The sequence below is a fragment of the Chiloscyllium plagiosum genome, unplaced genomic scaffold (genome assembly GCF_037043375.1).
Source record: "Chiloscyllium plagiosum isolate Xiang-an unplaced genomic scaffold, Cpla_swu_hap1 HiC_scaffold_29, whole genome shotgun sequence".
In the NCBI taxonomy this organism is placed as follows: domain Eukaryota; kingdom Metazoa; phylum Chordata; class Chondrichthyes; order Orectolobiformes; family Hemiscylliidae; genus Chiloscyllium; species Chiloscyllium plagiosum.
Genome location: NW_028270167.1, coordinates 41,804,935 through 41,827,896, shown reverse-complemented (window position 1 = coordinate 41,827,896; position 22,962 = coordinate 41,804,935). Strand labels below are relative to the sequence as shown.

Genomic DNA, 22,962 nt, shown 5'->3' with positions numbered 1-22,962 from the left:
TTTAATGATGAACACATTCCTCACCAAATATTTCTGATTTGGAAGTTTCACAAACTAAATTTATATCCCAAAGAAAGTGAGTTCCTCTGAACTATCCTATATGCCTTAATATTTGATTTGATTTGATTTATTATTGTCACATGCACAGAATTACAGTGAAAACTATTGTTTTACATGCTATCCAGGTAAATCATACATTACATAAATACATCAGGGTAGTAGACCAGGGTGTAGAATATACTATTACAGCTACAAAGAAGATGCAGAGAAAGATTAATATATAAGAAGAAAGAAACAAAATTTCATTTTGACACTCCTCCTAACGGCTTCTCCAGAACTCCCTAAAAGCTTTCAAGTTCTGGGTTTTCTAAACTAGACCTAATCCTTGATCATTCTAAACTAAGAGCAACACTCAGCGTTGCTAACACTTCTCCATGTTCATGTTCCCTGTCGGAAACTCCACAGTGTAAATAGATAATCTTCCATGACCACTCCAGGAGGTTTGCAATCACTTACTCTCTAACATGTCACTTGCTCTTGGATAAGATCACAAATTCACAAATTTTTTTTTAAAAAAGAACTTTCACAAAAGTAAGCACCACCGACTTTGAAATCCAGACTTTAAAATGGTGCAAATATAATTTACATACCCTTCATCACACTATTCACTTCAACCCAATTCCTGTCATTACCAGTTTTATAGTCTTTGGGTAAAGAAATTTCTTCTAAATTCTCTATTGGATTTCTTGATGACTATGTTACATTGATGGCCTGAAGTTATGCTCTTTCCCACAAGTGGAACTGTTCTCCCCATAATCACTCAATAAAAACCTTTCATAATTGTAAATTCTCTGCTAAGTCACTGCTCAGCTGCCTAGCAAAAAAGTTCATCCTTTCCTGATATGCATTCTGCTACATTTTTGATGTATCCTTTAAATCCTCTCTGCGCCTTCTCCAGTTCTTCTATATCTTGTTTATAAATGATTTGGGTATTGAAACTCAGTAAAGGTTCAAAATTTGCCAATGATTTCAAGCCTCCACTGTGACCAGCAGTATAAATGATATCACTTAGCTGTAACAAGTGGCAGATGGAATTTTAGCACACAAGTGTGAAGTAAAGTGATGCACCTTGGCAGGAGGGCAAGGGTGGATTAAATATGCCATTTTTCTAAAAGGTGTACATGGACAGAAGGACATTAGTTTCTTCCACTGGCTGCTCCTTTCTTCAAGGCATTGACTCTCCTCGGAGATTGACTGAGTGCCAACAACCCAGTGTCTCACTAGTTGGCTGCTGCTTGAGACTGTGGACTGTGTCTTGCTTGAGCTGGAAATCCTAAAAAGGTGCACAGAGATTGCCAGGGATACTAGTGATCCTCATTTTAAGCTGCAGATGCATGCTGTATCCTGAAACCACTTAGCTTCAGGGTAATTGACATTATTGCAATGTCAGTGGGTAACAGTCATTGAAATTTAACTCATTGTTGATCTGAATTTCTACAGAACGGATTCACCAAGCCCAGGCTGCAGCAGCCAAAGCGAAGAAGGCATTGCAACAGAAACCGAAGCTGACAACCAAGATCGTGAGTATTATTTACTCGAAAGTTGAGAAAGTTCCTGATTCCAAACCGTTTCCTTTTGGTCAGAACTCAAGAGATAGGGCCACTGCACTTGGTTCGTCATGTCATTTGTGACCTCTGTAAAGCAGCTTTACTTGCTCCACTTGAGATGTGTGTGTGTGTGAGAGAGAGAGAGCGATCCCAAGAGAGAGGTAGCTGGTCTGCACCGATCATTTGCTACTCGCTCATAGCAATATCCCAGCCAGCGCATGCAATAGCTGGATGAACTAGACTAATGAACTCAGAGTCGTAGAGTTCTACAGCACAGTCAAGGGCCCTTTGACCCACCATGGTGATGTTGGTCAAAAGCAACCAGCTAACTATTCTAATCACATTTTCCAACACTTGGCCCATGGTTTTGTTTGCCTTGGCATCGCAAGTGTGCATCTAAATACTTCTTAACTATCACGAGGGATTCTGTCTCTACCACCCTTACAGGCAGTGAACAGATTCTCAACACCCTGTGAGTTAAAAAAACATTTTCCTCACATCCCCTCAAACCTCGTGCCCCTTAGTGTAACTCTGTGCCCCCTGGAATATTGGGGCTGGCCAACTGGGGCTGATATAATTAATTTTTTTTAAAATGACTGCCTATTGCAGCTCATTTCCAGAGCCGCCATTCACAGAGGTTCTAAACAGGGAAGCAGCGATTTGGAGCATTTACAACAAATCATTAGTTCAGCAGTCCAGCTCAACACTTTCTCACTGTTGGCACGCAAACTTTCATGATCCTGTGCCTTCTTTGGAATCGATTTGGATCTTGAATGGGACCACACATTCAGGAGATGGTGAATCAGAAAGGTGGGGTTTTGATGAGTAGATGGATTGGGTATGGGAGGGACCACAAGCCAGAGGGTCTGGAAGGGGAAGAATCTACAATGACCAGGGAGCAGAATGTTCAAGAAGTAGGTGTGGTGGTGAGCAGGAGGTACTGGAAGTAGAGTTAAAATTTTCTTTTATACTTTTAAAATTCTTTTATTTTAACCATCATTTCATTCACCCATGTAGGAATTTAGCAAACTATCATATTTCAACTTAAAGGGTGTAACAATTTTGTTTTTGGTAATAGAGGTCCACAGAACTGAGCTGTGGCTTTAAAATTAATTTCCATGAGAATCTGTTTCACTTAACATTGCAATTTTCAGGAATGTAAACACAATCATATCCGATAATGATGTGAAAATTTAATTCCTAAACAGATGCAGCTGGGTTAAATTAGAGCAAAATCACATTGATTGTTATCAGATTTGTTTTTTTATTTAACTATTTTTCGAAGAATAAAAGCTGTCCAGAGATATTATTTCACAACTCTGCAGCAGGTAGGACTGGAATCCGGGCCGCCCGGTACATAGATAGGGACACTACTACTGCGCCATAAGAGGGCCTCAGATTGTTGTCTGATTTGGACTTTTTGCATATTTTTCTGATCAACCTGCTCAGGGATGTTGTTTAACACCTTTGGAGCAGGTGGAGCTTGAGCCCAAACCTCCTTGACCCAGGGTAGGGTCATTACCACTGGACCTCAACAGTGCCACCAGTTTGTTGTCTGATTTTTTTTAATTTAACTTTTTTTTATCAACCTGTTTAAGGATGTTGTTGTCTTAAGAGCAGGTGAGTTTTGAACTCAGGCTTCTTGGTCCAGGGGAAGGGACTTGCTGCTGCGCCCAAGAGGGCCACCAGATTGTTGGCTGATTAGGATATCAAGGGATAGGGACCAGTTGTCAATTGGAATGAAGCATTTGTAATCTCAATCAGTGGCTAAAAGTGCTCTAAAGGGCTTTTTTTGTTGGGTTGTTCCAAAGTAAATCTGCATCAAAGGTGCATGATACACTGGGTGCTAAGCTGCAGAGCTCCTGTTACAAATCAGGCCCCGGTGAAGGAAGCAGCACTGTGCAGAGAGAGGAGGGTCACCTCGTGGTCTGGATGCAATATCATTTAAATATTTGCATCTGAAGCAACTGAGTGTGAGCTTGTTCTGAAAATGGCATTACTTAAAGACAAGGCTGCAGTCCTGGAACTAATTAATGCCCTCTAATCAACGATTTCAGACTATAATTAATGATTAAGCAATAAAAGGTGTTGCCTATCATTAGTGCTCAGATTCTCTTTGTTGTCTTGAATTACAGGAATTGCTGACTGACATGTTAAAGCTCCCTGTGCTTCACCTAATGTAATGCTGGTAGAGTTATTGACTAATCATAGAGCACATTCTATCAATTTATCTATAACAGATCCAGACCATGAAGTGAGAACCAAAGTTATCGGTCTCTCACATCTATTACACTCATTGTGCCATTTCTGAAATTGCTCACATACGTATCCTGGAATTTCATTTCCTGCAAGCAATATATTAAGGACAAAAGAGTAATTAGGGAGAGAATATAGCCCCTTAAAGATCAGCAAGGCCACCTATGTATGGAACCACAGGAGATGGGGGAGATACTAAATGAGCATTTTACATCAGTATTTAGTATGGAGAAGGATATGTAAGATAGAGAACTTGGGGAAATAAATAGTGATAGCTTGAAAAATGGTACAGAGGAGGAGGTGCTGAAATCTTTAAATGCATAAAGACCTCATCAGGTGTAGCCTAGAACTCTGTGGGAAACTAGGGAAGTGATTGCTAGGCAACTTGCAGAGATATTTGTATGATGCAGGAAGACTGGAGGTTGACTAATGTTTAAGAACGGTGGTAAGGGAAGATCAGGGAACTATAGACTGGTGAGCCTGACATCAGTGGTGGACAAGGTATTGGAGGGAATCCTGAGGGACAGCATTTACATGTATTTGGAAAGTCAGGGACTGATTAGGGATAGTCAATGTGGCTTTGTGCATGGGAAATAGTTTCTCACTAACTTGATTGAGTTTTTGAAGAAGTAACGAAGAGGATTGGGCAGAGCAGTGGACGTGATCTATCTGGCCTTTAGTAAGGCGTTCGACAAAGTTCCTCATGGTTAGATCATGTGGAATACAGGAAGAACTAGCTATTTGGATACAGAACTGGCTCTAAGGTAGGAAATAAGGTGTGTTGGAGGGGTGCCTTTCAGACTGGAGGCTGTGACTAGCAGTGTGCCACAAGGATCCATTGGGTCCACTGCTTTTTGTCATTTATATAAATGATTTGGATGTGAACAAGGGAAATATAGTCAGGACCTTTGCAGATTGACACCAAAATTGGAGGTGTAGTGGAAGGAGGTTACCTCAGAGTACAATGCAATCTTGATGAGATGGGCTAAGGAGTGGCAGATGGATTTTAATTTAGATAAACATGAAATGCTGCATTTTGGAAAGGCAAATCAGGGCAGGTTATTTTCACTTAATGATAAGGTCAGGACTTCTACACTTCATGGTAAAGTCCTGGGAAATGTTGCTGAACAAAGACTCCTTGGAATGCAAGTACATAGTTTCTTGAAAGTGGAGTGCCAGGTGGACAGGATACTGAAGAAGGCATTTGGTATGCTTGTCTTTATTGGTCAGTGCATTGAGTATAGGAATTGAGAGGTCATGTACAGGACATTAGTTAGACCACATTTGGAATACTGCATTCAGTTCTGATCTCCCTGCTGTGGGAACAATGTTGCAAAACTTGAAAGGGGTCAGAAAAGATTTACAAAGATGTTGCCAGGATTGAAGCATTTGAACTGGGGCTGTTTTCCCTGGAGCATCAGAGGCTGAGAAGTGACCATGCAAAGGTTTATAAAATCATGAGAGTGATGGATAGGGTGAATAGCTGAGGTCTTTTCCCCAGGGTCAGGGAGTCCAAAACTAGAGGGCGAAGTTTAAGGGGAGAGGGAAAAGATTTAAAAGGGGCATGAGAGAGAGCTGCGTGTATGGAAAGATCTGCCAGAGAATGTGGTGGAGGCAGATACAATTAAGCATCAAAATGCATGTGGATGGAAAGGACTTAGAGAGATATGAGCCAAATGCTGGCAAATGGGACTACATTAATTTAGGACTCGCTCTGGTCGGCGTGAGCGAGTTGGACTGAAGGGTTTGTTTTCATGCTGTACATCTCTATGACCCTATGACTAAATCTGCCTAACTTGAATGAATCAACATTTTCTGATTCCAGAATCTCCCTTCGAGGCCTTTGATTTACCAGTCACTCAGTTAAATGACGTTTCTGTACAATATCAAATAATCATGCAATCCCACAAGAGGCCTTTTGGCACATGATGTTTGTGCCTTGTTCTTGCTCAACCAGTAAATATCTTCAATTTCACTCAGTATTGTCTACTTCTTAGTGTTGCCATTTCCTCTGCCCCCTAGAACATAGAACATTACAGCACAGCACAGCCCGCAATGTTGCACTGCCCTGTGAAACCAATCTGAAGCCCATCTAACTTACACTTTTCATTCTCGTCCATATGCCTATCCAATAACCATTTAAATGCCCTTAAATTTGGTCTACTACTGTTGCAGGCAGTTCGTTTCACGCCCCTACTACTCTCTGACAAATCTATCACCCCTCAATTTAAAGCTATGTCCCCTCGTGCTAGCCATCACCATCCGAGGAAAACGGTACTCACTGTCAAACCTGTCTAACCCTCTGATTGTCTTGTACGTCTCATTAAGTCACCTCTCCATCTTCTTCTCTCTAATGAAAACAGCCTCAAGTCCCTCAGCCTTTCCTCATATGACCTTCCCTCCATATCAGGCAACATCCTAGTAAACCTCCTCTGAACCCTTTCCAAAGCTTCCACATCCTTCCTATAATGCGATGACCAGAACTGTACGCAATACTCCCAAGTGCGGCCAGAGTTTTGTACAGCTGCTGCATGACCTCATGGTTCTGAAGCTCAATCCCTCTACCAATAAAAACTAACACACCGTATGCCTTCTTAACAACCCTATCAATTTGGGTGGCAACTTTCAGGGATCTATGTACATGGACACCGAGATCTCTCTGCTCATCTACACTACCACAAATCTTACCATTAGCCTAGTACTCTACATTCCTGTTACCCCTTCCAAAGTGAAGCACCTCACACTTTTCCACATTAGATTCCATTTTCCATCTCTCATCCTTCGTCACGATCCACAATTCTACTGATCTTTGTGTCATCTGCAAATTTACTAACCCATCCTTTTGTGCCCTCATCCAGGTCATTTATAAAAATGAAAAACAGTAGTGGAACCAAAACAGATCCTTGCGGTGCACCACGAGTAACTTAACTCCAGGATGAATATTTACCATCAACCACCACCCTCTGTCTTCTTTCAGCTCACCAATTTCTGATCCAAACCGCTAAATCACCCTCAATCCCATGCCTCTGTATTATGTGCAATAGCCTATCATGGGGAACTTTATCAAACGTCTTACTGAAATCCATATACACCACATCAACCGCTTTAACCTCATCTACCTATTTAGTCGCCTTCTCAAATAACTTAATAAGGTTTGCGAGGCACAACCTACCCTTCACAAAACTGTGTTGACTATCCCTAATCAACTTATTCCTTTCTAGATGATTATAAATCCTATCTCTTATAACACTTTCCAATACTTTACCCACAACTGAATTAAGGCTCACTGGTCTATAATTACCAGGATTGTCTCTACTCCCCTTCTTGAACAAGGGGGTAACATTTGCTATCCTCCAGTCTTCTGGCACTATTCTTGTAGACAATGATGACATAAAGATCAAAGCCAAAAGCTCAGCAGTTTCCTCCCTGACTTCCCAGAGAATCCTTGTGAACCTCAATCCCGTCTAGTCGAGCAGCCTGTATCTCAGTTTTCTCCTTGACAACATTGTCTTTTGCCAGTGTGAATACTGAAGAAAAGTATTCATTCAGCGCTTCCTTTATGTCCTCTGAATCCACTCACAACTTCCCACTACTATCCTTGATTGGCCATAATCTTACTCTAGTCATTCTTTTATTCCTGATATTCTGATAGAAATCATTAGGCTTTTCCTTGATCCTATCTGCCAACAACTTCTCCTGTCCCCTCCTGTCTCTTTGCTCTCTCTTTAGATCTTTCCTGCCTAACCTGTAACTCCCAAGTGCCCCAACTGATGCTTCACATCTCATCCTAACATAAACCACCCCCTTCCTCTTAGCAAGAGAGTCAACATACTGAGCAAACATGGCTCCCTCCCTGTCTGACAGGTACATACTTATCAAGGATCCACAGTAGCTGTTCCTTGAATAAGCTCCACATTTCAGTTGTGCCCATTCCCTGAAGTTTCCTTCGCCATCCTATGCATCCTAAATCTTGCCTAATCGCATCGTGATTGCCTTTCCCCCAGCTATAACTCTTGCCCTGTGGTATATACCTGTCCCTTTACATCACCAAAGTAAACGTAACCAAATTGTGGTCACTATCACCAAAGTACTCACCGACCTCCAAATCTAACACCTGGCTGGGCTCATTACCCAGTACCAAATCTAATGTGGCCTTGGCCCTTGTTGGCCTGTAAACCCTCCTGCACACATTGGACAAAAACTGACCCATCTAAAGTACTTGAACTATCGTATTTCCAGTCAATATTGGGGAAGTTAAAGTCCATTATAACAACTACCCTGTCAATCTCACTCCTATCGAGAATCATCTTTGCTGCCCTTTCCTCTCCATCTCTGGAACTATTTGGAGGGCTACAGAAAACTCCCAATATGTTGACCTCTTCTTTCCTGTTTCTAACCTCCGCCCATTCTATCTCAGTAGATGAGTCCTCGTACGTCCTTTCTGCAACCATACTACTGTCCTTGACTAACAATGACAACCTTTTTTTTTACCATTTTCTCTGTTCTTCCTAAAATATCTAAATCATGGGACCTGCAATAATCATTCCTGTTTTGAATTTCCCCAATAATTATATCCTACTTGGGATAGTACAATTTTTTTTCACAAAACAGTTTTGTACAAGAGCATCAGTTAAAAGCTGGTGTAAGCAAGATCCTGTCTCAATGAGTCTGGAAATATCAGTGAAGTTGGGTGCTGATTGAGCAGCTGAAAGGTCACCAGTAAGCTGAGCAACAGGTACTTCCTTTCCATGTACAGATGAACCTCAATTATCCGAATATCAGATTATCTGAAGGAAATCTCGAGGTCCCAATAGAAACATTACGTGAAAGATGTGTTTCCAACACTGATCGCGACTTTTGTTTACAATGATTAAAAATGATCTCTGCCGAGAACAGTCCTGGACATAGATGAAAGCGCAGGCACCGTCTCCAAATGACTAACCTCTCGCCTTTTCTCCCTCTCCCCAAACTTTCCCTGGAGTTCTACATAGCGGTGAACCCAAAACCCCCTTTCCCCAGATATTCTCTCTAACATTGTCTCGGACAGGGCAGAGGTAGAAGTTGTCAAAAAGTTGCAGTTAAAAAGTTGTGTGTGTGGCTGTCTGTGTGTGTGTGCTATTTGGAGACTTACCCCAGAAAGGTAGCAGATATCTTACTGTTGGTGTCCAGTTCGGGTGGCCGAGGGTGGGGTTTCATGAAGTTGGGGGGGGAGCAGGGTCACGGATGGGGGTCGGTGTTGGATGGGATTGGGGGCGGGCGGGGGTGGGCCCGGGTTGGGGGTTGGGGCCTCGCAAACAGTGTGCTGCTGCTTAGTCTCATGAACAGGGAGCAGACTTCATAGAAAACTCCCGAGATCAGGCAGAAAGGCATTGAATCGATTAACCAAATGATAGATTATCCGAATGAGATAGTGTCCACCCATGTCGTTCAGATAATCGAGGTTTCTCTGTATTGGGAATGGATTTTAATGTCATATTTGTTTTCTCTAGAAGTCTTCTGCTAAGGAGAGTACAACAAAGCTCCCTGTCTCTGAGCAGTCGCTGGCATCCCAGGTGTTGGCAGATTCCAGCTTACCTGTAACACCTGTGACCCCTATAACTCCGACATTACCGGTTACTCCCACATCACCACCGATATCAACTGATGGCAACAAAGTACCAACAACTAGTGCACCAGAATTGGTGAAATCTGGTCAAAGGTCAGTTTTTCCTCCTACACTCAAGTTTCACATGAAGACTGTTTATTCATCTTTTTAAATCTCCAATTCATCTTGTTAGAACAGTGCAATGGATATCTGATATTATGCTGTCGAAAGATGATCTAAGAGCTTCAGGCAGTTGCAAAACCTGTCATCTGGTTGTTTATTTCCAAAGTCTTAGTTCAGTTGATAGGTTTTCTTTCCTGGGTATTCTCCCCACTTCCCCTAAAGGTGTGGCCTAGTGCTGGCCTCTAGTTTCCTGGGAACATGTTCTGCTCTGCACAATGGCCAGTTTCCATGCACAAGGTAGGCATGGCCATCGGTTGGTGGAGAATTTCACAGCAGAGTCAGATTCTGCTAATTCACCACAGACCATAGACTGAACATACAATGTTTCTGGGCTTGAGAGCTTAAAGCTACAACCACTACTAATGATCATTTCATCAAACAAGTATTGGGAAAGAGGTGTCTGCGCAAATATGCCTTCAGTTGTTAGTTTTTTTTATTAGATTAGATTAGATTCCCTATAGTGTGGAAACAGGTCCATCGGCCCAACCAGTCCACACCAACCCTCCGAAGAGTAACCCACCCAGACCCATTCCGCTCTGACTGATGCATCTAACACTATGGGCAACTTAGCATGGCCAATTCACCTGACCTGCACATCTTTGGACTGTGGGAGGAAACCGGAGCACCTGGAGGAAACCCACACAGACACGGGGAGAATGTGCAAACTCCACACAGACAGTCACCCAAGGCTGGAATCGAACCTGGGGCCCTGGTGTTGTGAGGCAGCAGTGCTAACCACTGAGCCACTGTGCCGCCCATTTCCTGGGAAAGGACATTGCTAAAGCTTCTAGAGTATATATGGCACGATATCAAAACCATCCACAAAATACCACCCCCCCCCAGAATTGCGTATATGAAGCAAAAAGAAAAATGGACACAATTCATAGGTCAGCACAAACAGGCTAAGTTCAGTCAACAGCATGACCTTTATCAGATTCCTATCATCACATTCCTACAGAGTCAGCATTGGCCAGAAATATAACCTGGTAGCTACGTTTACATTATGGCTACACGAAATCAGAGGTGAGGGTTTCGGCAGTAAGTCAATCACCAGCTGACTCCCCAGACCTGTCCACCATCTACAAGACACAAGTCACGATGTAATTGCATTGTTTAGCACCTCATCCACCATCTTAAATATTCACCCTTTCACATAATACATCAGTGGTTGTAGCTGGTATGGAGCATCTACAGGAATTAAATGAGGTTCCCTTGGCAAACTCTTCCAAGCCCTGTGACTTTAACAAGCAGAAGGACAAGGAATGCAGATGCATGGGAGCACGACAACATGCAAGTTCCTTCCAAGCCATGCACTGTCCTGATTTGGGGATATATTCCTGTTCCACAAGGTCATCCTTCCTAAAGGAACTGGGTGTAGTTTTAAAAGGTGGCTGAGCAACTGCGCAAAAGTCCGTCGCTTAAGTTACCACATGTGCATAGCACTACACAAAATAAAAGGGTCTTAAAGACTTAAATAGAGTCATAAAACTGTCCAGCATGAAAACATACTCTTCAGTCCAACTTGTCCATGCCTACCAGATATCCTAAATTAGTCTAGTTCCATTTGTCAACATTTGGTCCATATCCCTATCAAATCTTCCTATTCATATAGCAGTCCAGATGCCTTTTAAATGTTGCAATTGTACCAGCCTCTACTACTTCCTCTGGCAGCTCATTCCATACATGCACCATCCTCTGCGCGAAAAAGTTGCCCCTTAGGTCCCTTTTAAATCTTTTCCTTCTCACTCTGAAGTTATGCCCTCTAGTTTTGGATTCCCCCACCATGGGGAAAAAAATTTTGGCTATTCCCCCCATACATGCCCCTCATGATTTTATAAACCTTGATAAGATCACTTCTCAGCCTCCGATGCTCCAGGCAACATAGCCACTTACGTATTCAGCCTCTCCATGCAACTCAAATCCTCCAGACCTGGCAACATCCTTGTAAATCTTTTCTGAATCCTTTCAAGTTTCACAACATCCTATTGGCAAGGAGATCAGAATTGAACACAATAATCCAAAAGTGGTCTAACCAATGTCCTGTACAGGTGCAACATGACCTCCCAACTCCTATACTCAATGCACTGACCAATGGGCGGCACGGTGGCACAGTGGTTAGCACTGCTGCCTCACAGCGCCAGAGACCCGGGTTCAATTCCCGCCTCAGGCCACTAACTGTGTGGAGTTTGCACGTTCTCCCCGTGTCTGCGTGGGTTTCCTCCGGGTGCTCCGGTTTCCTCCCACAGTCCAAAGATGTGCAGGTCAGGTGAATTGGCCATGCTAAATTGCCCGGAGTGTTATGTAAGGGGTAAATGTAGGGGTATGTGTGGGTTGCGCTTTGGCGGGTCGGTGTGGACTTGTTGGGCCGAAGGGCCTGTTTCCACACTGTAAGTAATCTAATCTAAAGGCAAACATACCAAACACCTCCTTCAATATCCTCTCTACCTGGGACTCCATTTTCAAGGGACTATCAAGCTGCACTCCAAGGTCTCTTTGTTCAGCAACACTTCCCAGACCCTTACCATTAAGTGTATAAATCCTGCTCTGATTTGCCTTTCCAAAATGCAGCACCTCGCATTTATCTAAGTGAGACTCCATGTGCCACTCCTTGGTCCATTAGCCCATCTGATCAAGGTCCCATGGAACTCTAAGGTAACCTTCTTCACTGTCTGCTATGCCTCCAATTTTGATGTCATCTGCAAACTTACTAACCGTACCTGCTATAACCACATCCAAATCATTTGTATAAATGACAAAAAGCAGTAGACCCAGTACCAGTCCTTGTGGCACACCACTGGTCACCGGCCTCCAGTCTGAAAAGCTGCCTTCCACCATCACCCTCTCTCTTCTACCTTCGATCCAGCTCTGCATCCAAATGGCTAGTTCTTCCTGTATTCCATCTGATCTAACCTTGCTAACCTTTCTACATTGTCCACTGCCTTTGTGAAGTCCATAAAGATCACATCCATTGCTCTGCCCTCTTCAATCCTCTTCATTCCTTCTTCAAAAAACTCAGTCAAGTTAATGAGAAATGTTTTCCCACACAGAAAGCCAAGTCGACCATACCTAATCAGTACTTGCCTTTCCAGATACATGTAAATACTGTCCATCAGGATCCCATCCAATAACTTGTCCACAACTGATGTCAGAATCACCAGCCTATAGTTCCCTGGCTTTTTCTTATCACCTTTCTTCAATAATAGCATCACGTCAGCCAACCTCCAGTCTCCCGGCATCTCAGCTGCAGCTATAGAAGGTTTGTTAGGAATGAAACAGACTCATGGGTTGGTGTGTTGCCTCCCAGGTGCCAGGGTCCGTGGTGTCTCAGATCGTGTCTTTGGGGTCCTTAAGGGAGAGGGTGACCAGCCCCAAGCCATGATCCACATAGGTACCAACGACATAGGTAGAAAGAGGGAGAGGGATGTAAGACAGGATTTCAAGGAGCTAGGGTGGAAGCTGAGAGCTAGAACAAACAAAATTGTTATCTCTTATTTGTTACCCATGCCACATGATAGCGAGGCAAAGAACAGGGAGAGATATCAGCTGAAAACATGGCTGCAGGAATGGAGCAGGAGGGAGGGGTTCAGGTAGGTGGATAATTGGGGCCCATTCTGGGGAAGGTGGGACCTCTATAAATAGGACGGTCTTCACTCGAACCAGAGGGGTACTAATATCCTGGGTGGGAAATTTGTTGAGCTATTTGGGTGGGTTTAAACTAGCTCAGCGGGGGATGGGAACCTGTGGTGTAGTTCCAGCACACAGAAGGATGAGAGTAGGGAGGACAGGGACAGGATTTCTCAGTCACGGGACTGTGCTGGTAGACAGCAAGCTGGTTTGAAGTGTGTCTCCTTCAACGCTAGGACTATCCGGAATAAGGTAAGTGAGCTTGCAGCATGGATAGGTACCTGGGACTTTGATGTTGTGGCCATTTCGGAGACATGGATAGAGCCGGGTGAGGAATGGATATTGCAGGTTCCAGGGTTTAGATCTTTCATTAAGATCAGGGAAGGTGGCAAAAGAGAGGGAGGTGTGGCTTTGTTAGTCAAGGACAGTATAACGGTGGTTGAGAGAACTTTTGATGAGAACTTGTCTACTGAGGTGGTATGGGCTGAGGTTAGAAACAAGAGAGGAGAGGTCAGTACTGGGAGCTTTTTATACGACTTCACTGAGTTCCGGGGAGTTGGAGGAGAGGATTGACAAAATGATTCTGGGCAGGAATGAAAGGAACAGGGTGGTCATTATGGGGGATTTTAACTTCCCCAACATTGACTGGAAATGCTAAAAAGCTCTAGTACGTCGAATGGATCAGTTTTTGTCCAGTGTGTGCAGGAGGGTTTACTGACACAGTATGTTGAAAGGCCGACAACAGGGGAGGCTACACTGGATCTGGTGCTTGGTAATGAACCAGGCCAGGTATGGAGAGAGTGACCATAATTCAGTTACGTTTATTTAGCAATGGAATGTGATAGGTTCATGCCACAGGACAAGAGTTATAGATGAAGGAAGGGCAATTATAATGCGATTAGGCAAAACTTAGGAGGCATAGAATATGGTAGCAAAATGCAGGAGATGGGGACAATGGAAATGTGGAGCTGGTTTAAGGAACAGATATTGCGTGTCCTTGATAGGTATGTCCCTGTCAGGCAGGGAGGAAGTGATAAGGTAAGGCAACGGTGGTTTACTAAAGAAATTGTATCTCTTGTTAAGCAAAATAGGGGGGCTTATGTGACGTTGAGATGGGATGGTTTAGGTGAGGCGATGGAGAGTTACAGATTAGCTAGGAAAGACTTAAAGAGAGAGTTAAGAGGAGCAAAAATGGGACATGAGCAGTCTTTAGCAGGTAGAATAAAGGAGAACCCTAAAGCTTTCTATCAGTATGTAAGGAATAAAAGGATGACTAGGGTAGGAGTAGGACCAGTCAAAGACATAAGGAGAAGTTGTGTGTGGACCCTCTGGAGATTGGAGAGGTGCTATACAAATATTTCTCATCGGTTTTCACACAAGAAAAGGAGAATATTGTCGGGGAGAAGACTGAGATACAGGCTATAAGACTTGAAAGGGATTGAGGTTAGTAAGGAGGGTGTGTTATCAATTCTAGAATGTGTGAAAGTAGATAAGTCCCCTGGGCTGGATGGGATTTATCCGAGGATTCTTTGGGAAGCTAGGGAGGAGATGGCGGAGCCTTTGGTCTTGATCTTTGAGTTGTCATTGTCTACAGGTTTAGTACCAGAGGACTGGAGGATTGCAAATGTGCCCTTGTTCGAGAATAGCAGCAGAGATGACCCAGGTAATTATAGACCAGTGAGCTTTGTGTCTGTTGTAGGAAAAAGTTTGGAAAGTATTATAAGAAGTAGGATTTATAATCATCTAACAAGCAACAATTTGATTGCAGATAGTCGACATCGTTTCGTCAAGGGCAGGTCATGTCTCACAAATGTCATTGAGTTTTTTCAGAATGTGACCAAGATGAGGATAGGGCAGTTGACGAAGTTTACATGGACTTCAGTAAAGCCTTTGATAAGGTTGCACATGGTAGACTTTTGGAAAAGGTGCAGAGGCATGGGATTGAGGGTGATTTAGCAGTTTGGATTAGGAACTGGCTTTCTGAAAGAAGGCAAGTGGTGGTTGATGGAAAATATTCAGCCTGGAGTCCGGTTATTAGTGGTGGGCCAAAGGATCTGTTTTGTCATTTTTACAAATGACTTGGACACAGGCATAGGTGGATGGGTTAGTAAGTTTGCAGATGACACTAAAGTCGGTGGAGTTGTGGACAGTTTGGAAGAATGTTACAAGTTGCAGGGGGACTTGGATAAACTGCAGAATTGGGCTGAATGGTGGCAAATGGAGTTCAATGCAGCTAAATATGAGATGATTCACTATGGGAAGAATAACAGGAAGGCAGAATACTGGGACAGTGGAAAGATTCTTGGTAGTCTGGATGTGCAGAGGGATCTTGGTGTCCATGTACATAGATCCCTGAAAGTTACCACCCAGGTTGATAGTGCTATTAAGAAGGCATACGGTGTGTTAGGCTTTATTGGCAGAGGGATTGAGTTCTGGAGCCTTGATGTCATGCTGCAACTGTACAAAACGCCTCACTTGGAATATTGTGTACAGTTCTGGTCACCCCATTACAGGAAGGATGTGGAAGCAGAGGAGATTTACCAGGATGTTGCCTGGCCTGGAGGGAAGGTCTTATGAGGAAAGGCTGAGGGACTTGGGTCTGTTCTCATTGGAGAGGGGAAGGCTAAGAGGGGATTTGATAGTGACATACAAGATGATCAGAGGATTAGAGTGAGTCTTTTTCCTAGAATGATGACGTCGGCTTGTACGAGAGAGCATAGCTGCAAGTTGAGGGGTGATAGATTTAAGACAGATGTCAGAGGCAGGTTCTTTACTCAGAGAGTGATAAAGATGTGGAATGCCCTGTCTGCCAATGTAGTTAACTCAGCTACATTAGGGAGATTTAAACAGTCCTTGGATAAGCACATGGATGGGATAGTGTGGGGAATGAGCTTAAATTAGTTCACATGTCGGCACAACAGCGAGGGCTGAAGGGCCTGTTCTGCGCTGTGTTGATCGATGTTCTATATTCGATCAGTGATAGAAATATCTCAGCAAGGGGCCCAGGAATCTCTTCCCTTGCTCCCCACAGAATTTTGCGGTACACCTGATGAGGTTTCAGAGATTTAACCACTTTCATGCTTTTTGGATATCCACCACCTCTGTAATATGGATATTTTTCAAGCTGTTGCTATTTCTTTCCCCAAGGTCTCTATCTTCCATATCCTTCTCCACAGTAAACACTAATGCAACATATTTGTTTAGTATCTCCACCATTTCCTGTGGTTCCATACATGGATGGCCTTGCTGATCTTTAAGGGGCCCTATTCCCTCCCTTAGTTACCCTTTTGTCCTTAATGTATTTGTAGAATCCCTTTGGATTCTCCTTAACCCTATTTGCCAAACCTATATCAATCCTCTTTTTGACCTCCTGATTTCCCTCTTAAGTAAGCTTCTACTTAATACTCTTCTAGGGATTCAATCAATGCTGTCTATAACTGACATATGCTTCCTTCCTAGTCTTGACCAAAATCTCAATTTCTCTAGTCATCCAGCATTCCCTTCACCTAACAACCTTACCATTCACCATAACAGGACTCAGGTTATCTTATTTTTGAAGTTTTTCCATTTTCCAGCTGTCCCTTCACCTGCAAATGTCCCCCCCCCAATCAACTTTAGAAAGTATTTGCTAATACCTTCAAAATTGGCCTTTCTGCAATTTAAAACTTTAACTTTTAGATTCAATCTATCTTTTTCCATCACTGATTTAAGACTAATAAAATTATGATCACTGGCTCCAAAGTATTCCCCCACTGACACCTCAATCACATGCCCTGCCTTATTTCCCAAGAGGAGGTCAAGTTTTGCTTCTTCTCTAGTAGGTACTGAATCAGAAAATTTTCTCATACACACTTTGTAAATTCTTCTCCATCTAAACCCTTAACACTCTGGCAGCCCCAGTCTATGTTTGGAAAGTTAAAAGCCCCTACTATAACCACCCTATTATTCTTAACTGAGATCTCTTTACAAATTTGTTTCTCAATTTTGACAATTAGGGTTCGATAGCACCATCTCAGTAAGATGTCTTAATTCTCAATTCTATCCAAATAGAATTGGCTGGACGTACTCCCAGGAATATCTTCCCTAAGTACAGCCATAATGTTATCCCTAATCAAAAATGCCACCACCCCCTCCTCTCTTGCCCCCTTTCTATCGTTCCTTTAACATCTATAACCTGGAACATTAAGCTGCCAATTCTATCCATCCCTGAGCTGTGTCTCTGTAATCACCTGTAAAACAAATTAGAGAGAATGTTGCTCACCATCATCTTCCCAGGGCAATTGGGGATGGGCAGTGAATTCGGGTCTTGTCAACAGCATCTTCATCCTGTAAACTAGGTCAGTGGATGGCACAGTTGCCAGTAAATCAGAAGATTATGAATTCTGACTTCTCCCAATATTTGAGCACAGAAATCTAGGCTAATCCTCCCATTGTAGTATTGAGTGCTGCAGTGTTGAAGCAGCTGATCTGTGCTTGAGAAATTGAAATCAAAGCTCTATTTGCCCTCTTGAAAATGTCAAGACCTAATGACACAATTCCAAGACTAGCGGAAGAGTTCTCTTTGGTGTCCTGGCTATTAATTATCAATCAATGAACATCTTTGAATGTATGATTTGATCATTGCTGTTTAATGTGCACAATTTCCAACATTGTAATAACGACTGCACTTCAAAAGTTCATCATTGTCTGCTGAGTCTCTTAAGAAATAATGAGGTTATGAAAGATGCTATGAATTGTACGTCTTTTTCAGTTCTGGGTAAATAGTGAAAGAATGGAATAATGAGGTTTGAGATGTATGGACTGCCCTCAGTCAAATTTGTCAGAAACAAAGTTTACTACTGTTTCATCCGAAGAGTTTCTACTTCTTTGCAGTGTTTTGTTAGTGTCCTCGCCTACAATGCCTCAGCTTGGGAACCTTTTATCTGGAACACAAACAGGACAATACACCGGGCCGCAGACTCCAGCTCGGATCCTGTCGCAGTCTGTTGCTGCTCCTCTGCCCCAGGTCCGGGTAGTCTCTGCTCAGCAAGGCTTAACTTCCACTTCGCATCAAACTTCTGTTGTACAACAAGTCCAACAACATCAACATCAGATGCGGCTACCAGCAGTCACAGCAGCGGCTCACACTAAGGTACTGCCTCAGGTAAGGAGCAGGTATGCAGCTTGCTGTGCCCTGCAATTTGTGGACATGCTTACTTGGAGTATACAAGTGTTCCTAAACAAAGTTAATTTAATCTATTTTGGAGTTGATGTTGGCATTAAGAGGTGAATGTTGGAATTTACTTTTCTAGGATTAGAAAATACAGCACTGTACAGCCCTCCGCGCCTGTCAAAGTTTTACCAGCAGTCACTGTTCAACTTGCTTTCATCCTATTCCTTTGTGTGTTTTTTTATATTAATACTTTTCAAATGTTTATCCAATTCTGCTTTTAAAATATGCTATCTCCTTTGTTCCAATAAAATTATTGCTGTTCAGGATGTCCCACTTTGTGCTTTTTCCAAAGATTTCTGGTTTTTCTGCTTTGAACTTTATCTGTTCAATTTCTGCTTGCTCTACAGAACTTTTTGTCCTTGTGCAACTTTCCGCAAATTGCCATGCTATTTTAGTTACTATCATCAGCAAACTGCAAAGTGACCTGTGTTATGCCTGTGTCTAAAATCCTTCTGTAACTGGAAGATATGATTCCTGGGCATCCTGCTACGTACACTGTGCCATCTCGATATTCATTTACTTCTACTGTTCTTTTTGTTTCCTCTCCAAATGGCTATATTCCTCTTAGTATTACATACTCCCATTTCTTTAACATGGTTGAGTGTATTTTTAGCAAATGGCAGGAACCCCTTAATTAATATATTGCGCAGCATCTCATTCAAGGTGATATTGAACTGACAGGGCACCGGATTGGAATTCTCTGCCTTACTGGTTGAACATCCGAATGAACAATTTGTTGGATGTTACTATATATGAGAGGCTCTCCATGGTTTCATTTTATTTCTAACATATGACAATGTCTTTGGGGAGAATATGCCACGAGAACAGAGGAACAGCTACAGCATTAGCATGTCTTATAGTGATCTTATTATTCACAATAGGATTGAATGGGCTGCTTCAGATTGGAATAGTGTTGGAGGTGGCAGTGTGTCTAGAGTGTGATATATTTAAACCATCCAAGTAGTCGTGAATTTTACGAATGCAAGATGGGTTTTCTGATTCTGTAATAATTCTTGCAGTCTATTCTGACGGTGCCGGTGAAGGCTCAGTCTGGTGCCAGTACTGTCCACATCCAGCAGGGCTCTGCAAAAAGCAATCTGACAATGGCTGGAATCAGCACTGCTTCCAAAACCGTGTCCAGCACATTGAACAGTACCACATCCAGCTCCCCCAGCATCATCATACAGAGTGTAGCTGGGCAAAGCATCATGAGACAGGTAGGTACAGGAACAGCAAACCTTTGCTCGGATTGGGTTGTGGAGGGAGGAAGGGTGGGGGGCACATTGTTGGGGATATTGTTTTCTGGTGACATTGCTGGCCATTACATTTTCCTTCTTTTATTGTAACTCCTGTATTGCAGACTGGAACTTTAGCATACCATAGTTTTTAATGTTCCCTTTTCTGATATCTTCAGTAACCAGGTCTTAGCTCCCATCAGCTGAATCAGTTACTATTGCATATACTTGGAGAGTTTGAATATTACTAAGCTAAAGAAGGTTCAGAAGAGATTTACCAGGATATTGCCTGGAATGGAGGGTTTGTGTTATAAGGAGAGCGTGGATAAACTGGGACTTTTTTCATGGGAGCGTGGGAGGTTAACTGGTGACCTTAGAGGTTTATAAAATCATGAAGAGTATAGATAAGATGAATGGCATTTCCTTAGGGTTGTCTTTTCCAAAGGTTGGGGATTTCAAGATGAGGGATTACGTTTTTAAGGTGAGAGGAGAAAGATTTTTAAAAGATGTGAGGGGTAGTTTTTATTTAAAAGAGAACGATTCGTAAATGTAATGAACTTCTAGAGAAAGTGGTTGATGTGGGTACAGTTACAGCGTTTAAACGAATTTTGATTAGTACATGATTAAAAATGTTTGGAGGGATTTTGGCCAAGCACAGGCAGTGGGGCTAGTTTACTTTGGGTCTCTGGTCGGCTTGGACTGGTTGGACCGAAGGGTCTGTTTCCAGAGAAGGATTCAGAAACCTGGATAATTGGGGCACATTCTGGGGTAGGTGGGACTTCTACAAACAAGATGGTCGACACCTGAACTGGAGGTGTACCAATATCCTAGGGGGATGTTTGCTAATGCTCTTCGAGAGGGTTGAAACTAATTCAGCAGGGGCTGGGAACCTGAATTGTAGCTCCAGTGTACAGGAGGTTGAGAGTAGTGAAGTCATGAATAAGGTTTCAAGGTTGCAGGAATGTACCGGCAGGCAGGAAGGCGGGTTGAATTGTATCTACTTTAATGCCAGGAGCATCCAGAATAAGATGGGTGAACTTACAGCATAGGTAGGTACCTGGGACTTGGATGTGATAGCCATTTCAGAGATATTGATAGAGCAGGGGCAGGAATGGTTGTTCCAGGTTCTGAGGATTAGATGTTTCAGTAAAAACAGAGAAGGTGGTAAAAGAGGGGGAGGTGTGGCATTGTGGCAACGTTGGCAGGAAGGACGTTTGATGAGGTCTTGACTACTGAGGTAGTATAGGCAGAGGTTAGATCCAGGAAAGGAGAGGTGACCCTGTTGGGAGTTTTCTACAGGGCTCTGAAAAATTCCAGAGATGTGGAGGAAGGGATTGCAAAGATGCTTTTGGATAGGAGTGAAAGTAACAGGGTTTTGTTATGGAGGAGTTTAACTTTCGTAACATTGACTAGAAATAATGTAGTGCGAGTACCTTAGGTCAGGTTTTGTCCAATGTGTGCAGGAGGCTTTCCTGACACAGTATGTAGATAGGCCAACAAGTGGTGAGACCACATTGGATTTGGGACAATGAACCAGGCCAGGTTTTAGATTTGGAGGTAGGTGAGCACTTTGATGATAGTGACCACAATCGGTTAAGTTTGCTTTAGCGATGGAAAGGGATGAGATATATATTGTAGGGCAAAAGTTATAGCTGGGAGTAAGGCAATTGAGATATAATGAGGCAAGATTTAGGATGCAGAGGATAGAAAAGGAATCTGTAGGGAATGGGCACAATTGAAATGTGGAGCTTGTTCAAGGAACACTACTGCATGTCCTCAATATGTATTTACTTGTCAGGGAGGAAGTGGCCGAACAAGGGAACTGTGGTTTAGGAAAGAAGTTGAATCTCTCTTCAAGAGGAATAAGGAGGCTTATGTAAAGATGAGATGGGAAGGCTCAGTTAGGGCCCTTGAGTGTTACAAGTTAGCGAGGAAGGACAACAAGGTTTGTGAGGCGAGAGCTAAGAATAGCCAGGAGGGGACATGAGAAGTCTTTGGCAGCTAGGATCAAGGAAATCCTAAAGCTTTCTATAGCTATATCAGGAATAAAAGAATGATGAGAGTAAGATTAGGACCTGTCAAGGACAGTAGTGGGAAGTTGTGCGTGGAGTCAGATGAGATAGGAGAGGAACTAAATGAATTTTTCTGTCAGTATTCATACTGAGAAAAGACAATGTTGTCGAGGAGAATATTGGGATACAGGCTATTAGACAATACAGGATTGAGGTTCATAAGGAGGAGGTATTAGCAATTCTGGAAAATGTGAAAATAGCTAAGTCTCCTGGGCCAGATGGGATTTATTCCAGGATTCTCTGGGAAGCCAGGGAGGAGATTGCAGAGCTTTTGACTTTGTTCTTTTTGTCGTCATTGTCGACAGGAATAGTGCCAGAAGACTGGAGGATTGCACATGTTGTTCCCTTGTTCATTTTTAGACAATCCTGTTAATTATAGACCAGTGACACCTACTTTGGTTATGGGTAAAGTGTTGGAAATGACTATAAGAGATAAGATTTACAATCATCTAGAATGGAATAATTTGATTAGGGATAGTCAACACAGATTTGTGAAGTGTAGGTCGTGCCTCACAAACCTTGTTGAGTTCTTTGAGAAGGTGACCAAACAGGAGGATGAGGTTAAAGCGGTTGATGTGGTATGTATGGATTTCAGTAAGGTGTTTGAGAAGGTTCCTCACGGTAGGCTATTGCAGAAAATACAGAGGCATAGGATGAGGATGATTTAGTAGTTTGGATCAGAAATTGACTAGCTAAAAGAAGATTTAGGGTGGTAGTTGATGGGAAATGTTCATCCTGGAGATTAGTAAATGGAGTTTAATGCGGAAAAATGTGAGGTGATTCACTTTGGAAGGAGTAACTGGAATACAGAGCACTGGGCTAATGATAAGATTCTTGATAGTGTAGATGAGATCTCGGTGTCTGTGTGCATAGATCTCTGAAAGTTACCACCCAGGTTAATAAGATTGTTAAGTCGGCATACAGTGTAGAAAATAAACATTCCAGCACAGTACAGGCCCTTTGGCCCTTGATATTGCACTGACCTGTGGAACCAATTTGAAGTCCATCTAACCTTCACTATTCCATTTTCATCCATATGTTTATCCAATGACCATTTAAATGCTCTTAAAGTTGGCGAATCTACTACTGTTGCAGGCAGTGCCTTCCATGTCCCTACTATTCTGAGTAAAGAAACTACCTCTGACATCTGTCCTATATCTGTCACCCCTCAACTTAAAGCTATGCCCCC

General features: G+C 42.8%; 1 protein-coding gene across 5 annotated transcripts in view; it reads left to right on the top strand.

The window, feature by feature from the left end:
- Nucleotides 1-22,962, top strand: part of nfrkb (nuclear factor related to kappaB binding protein) — a 169,741-nt gene that overhangs the window by 110,929 nt on the left and 35,850 nt on the right. For 3 of the 5 annotated variants that reach the window (XM_087976526.1, XM_043676950.2, XM_043676946.2), the window contains exons 19-22: nt 1,501-1,580; nt 9,353-9,561; nt 18,127-18,397; nt 19,486-19,683. In XM_087976526.1, the coding sequence (XP_087832652.1) occupies nt 1,501-1,580; nt 9,353-9,561; nt 18,127-18,397; nt 19,486-19,683 (758 nt within the window). The remainder of the gene's footprint in view (nt 1-1,500; nt 1,581-9,352; nt 9,562-18,126; nt 18,398-19,485; nt 19,684-22,962) is intronic. The other 2 variants (XM_043676949.2, XM_043676947.2) reach the window with 2 other exon arrangements.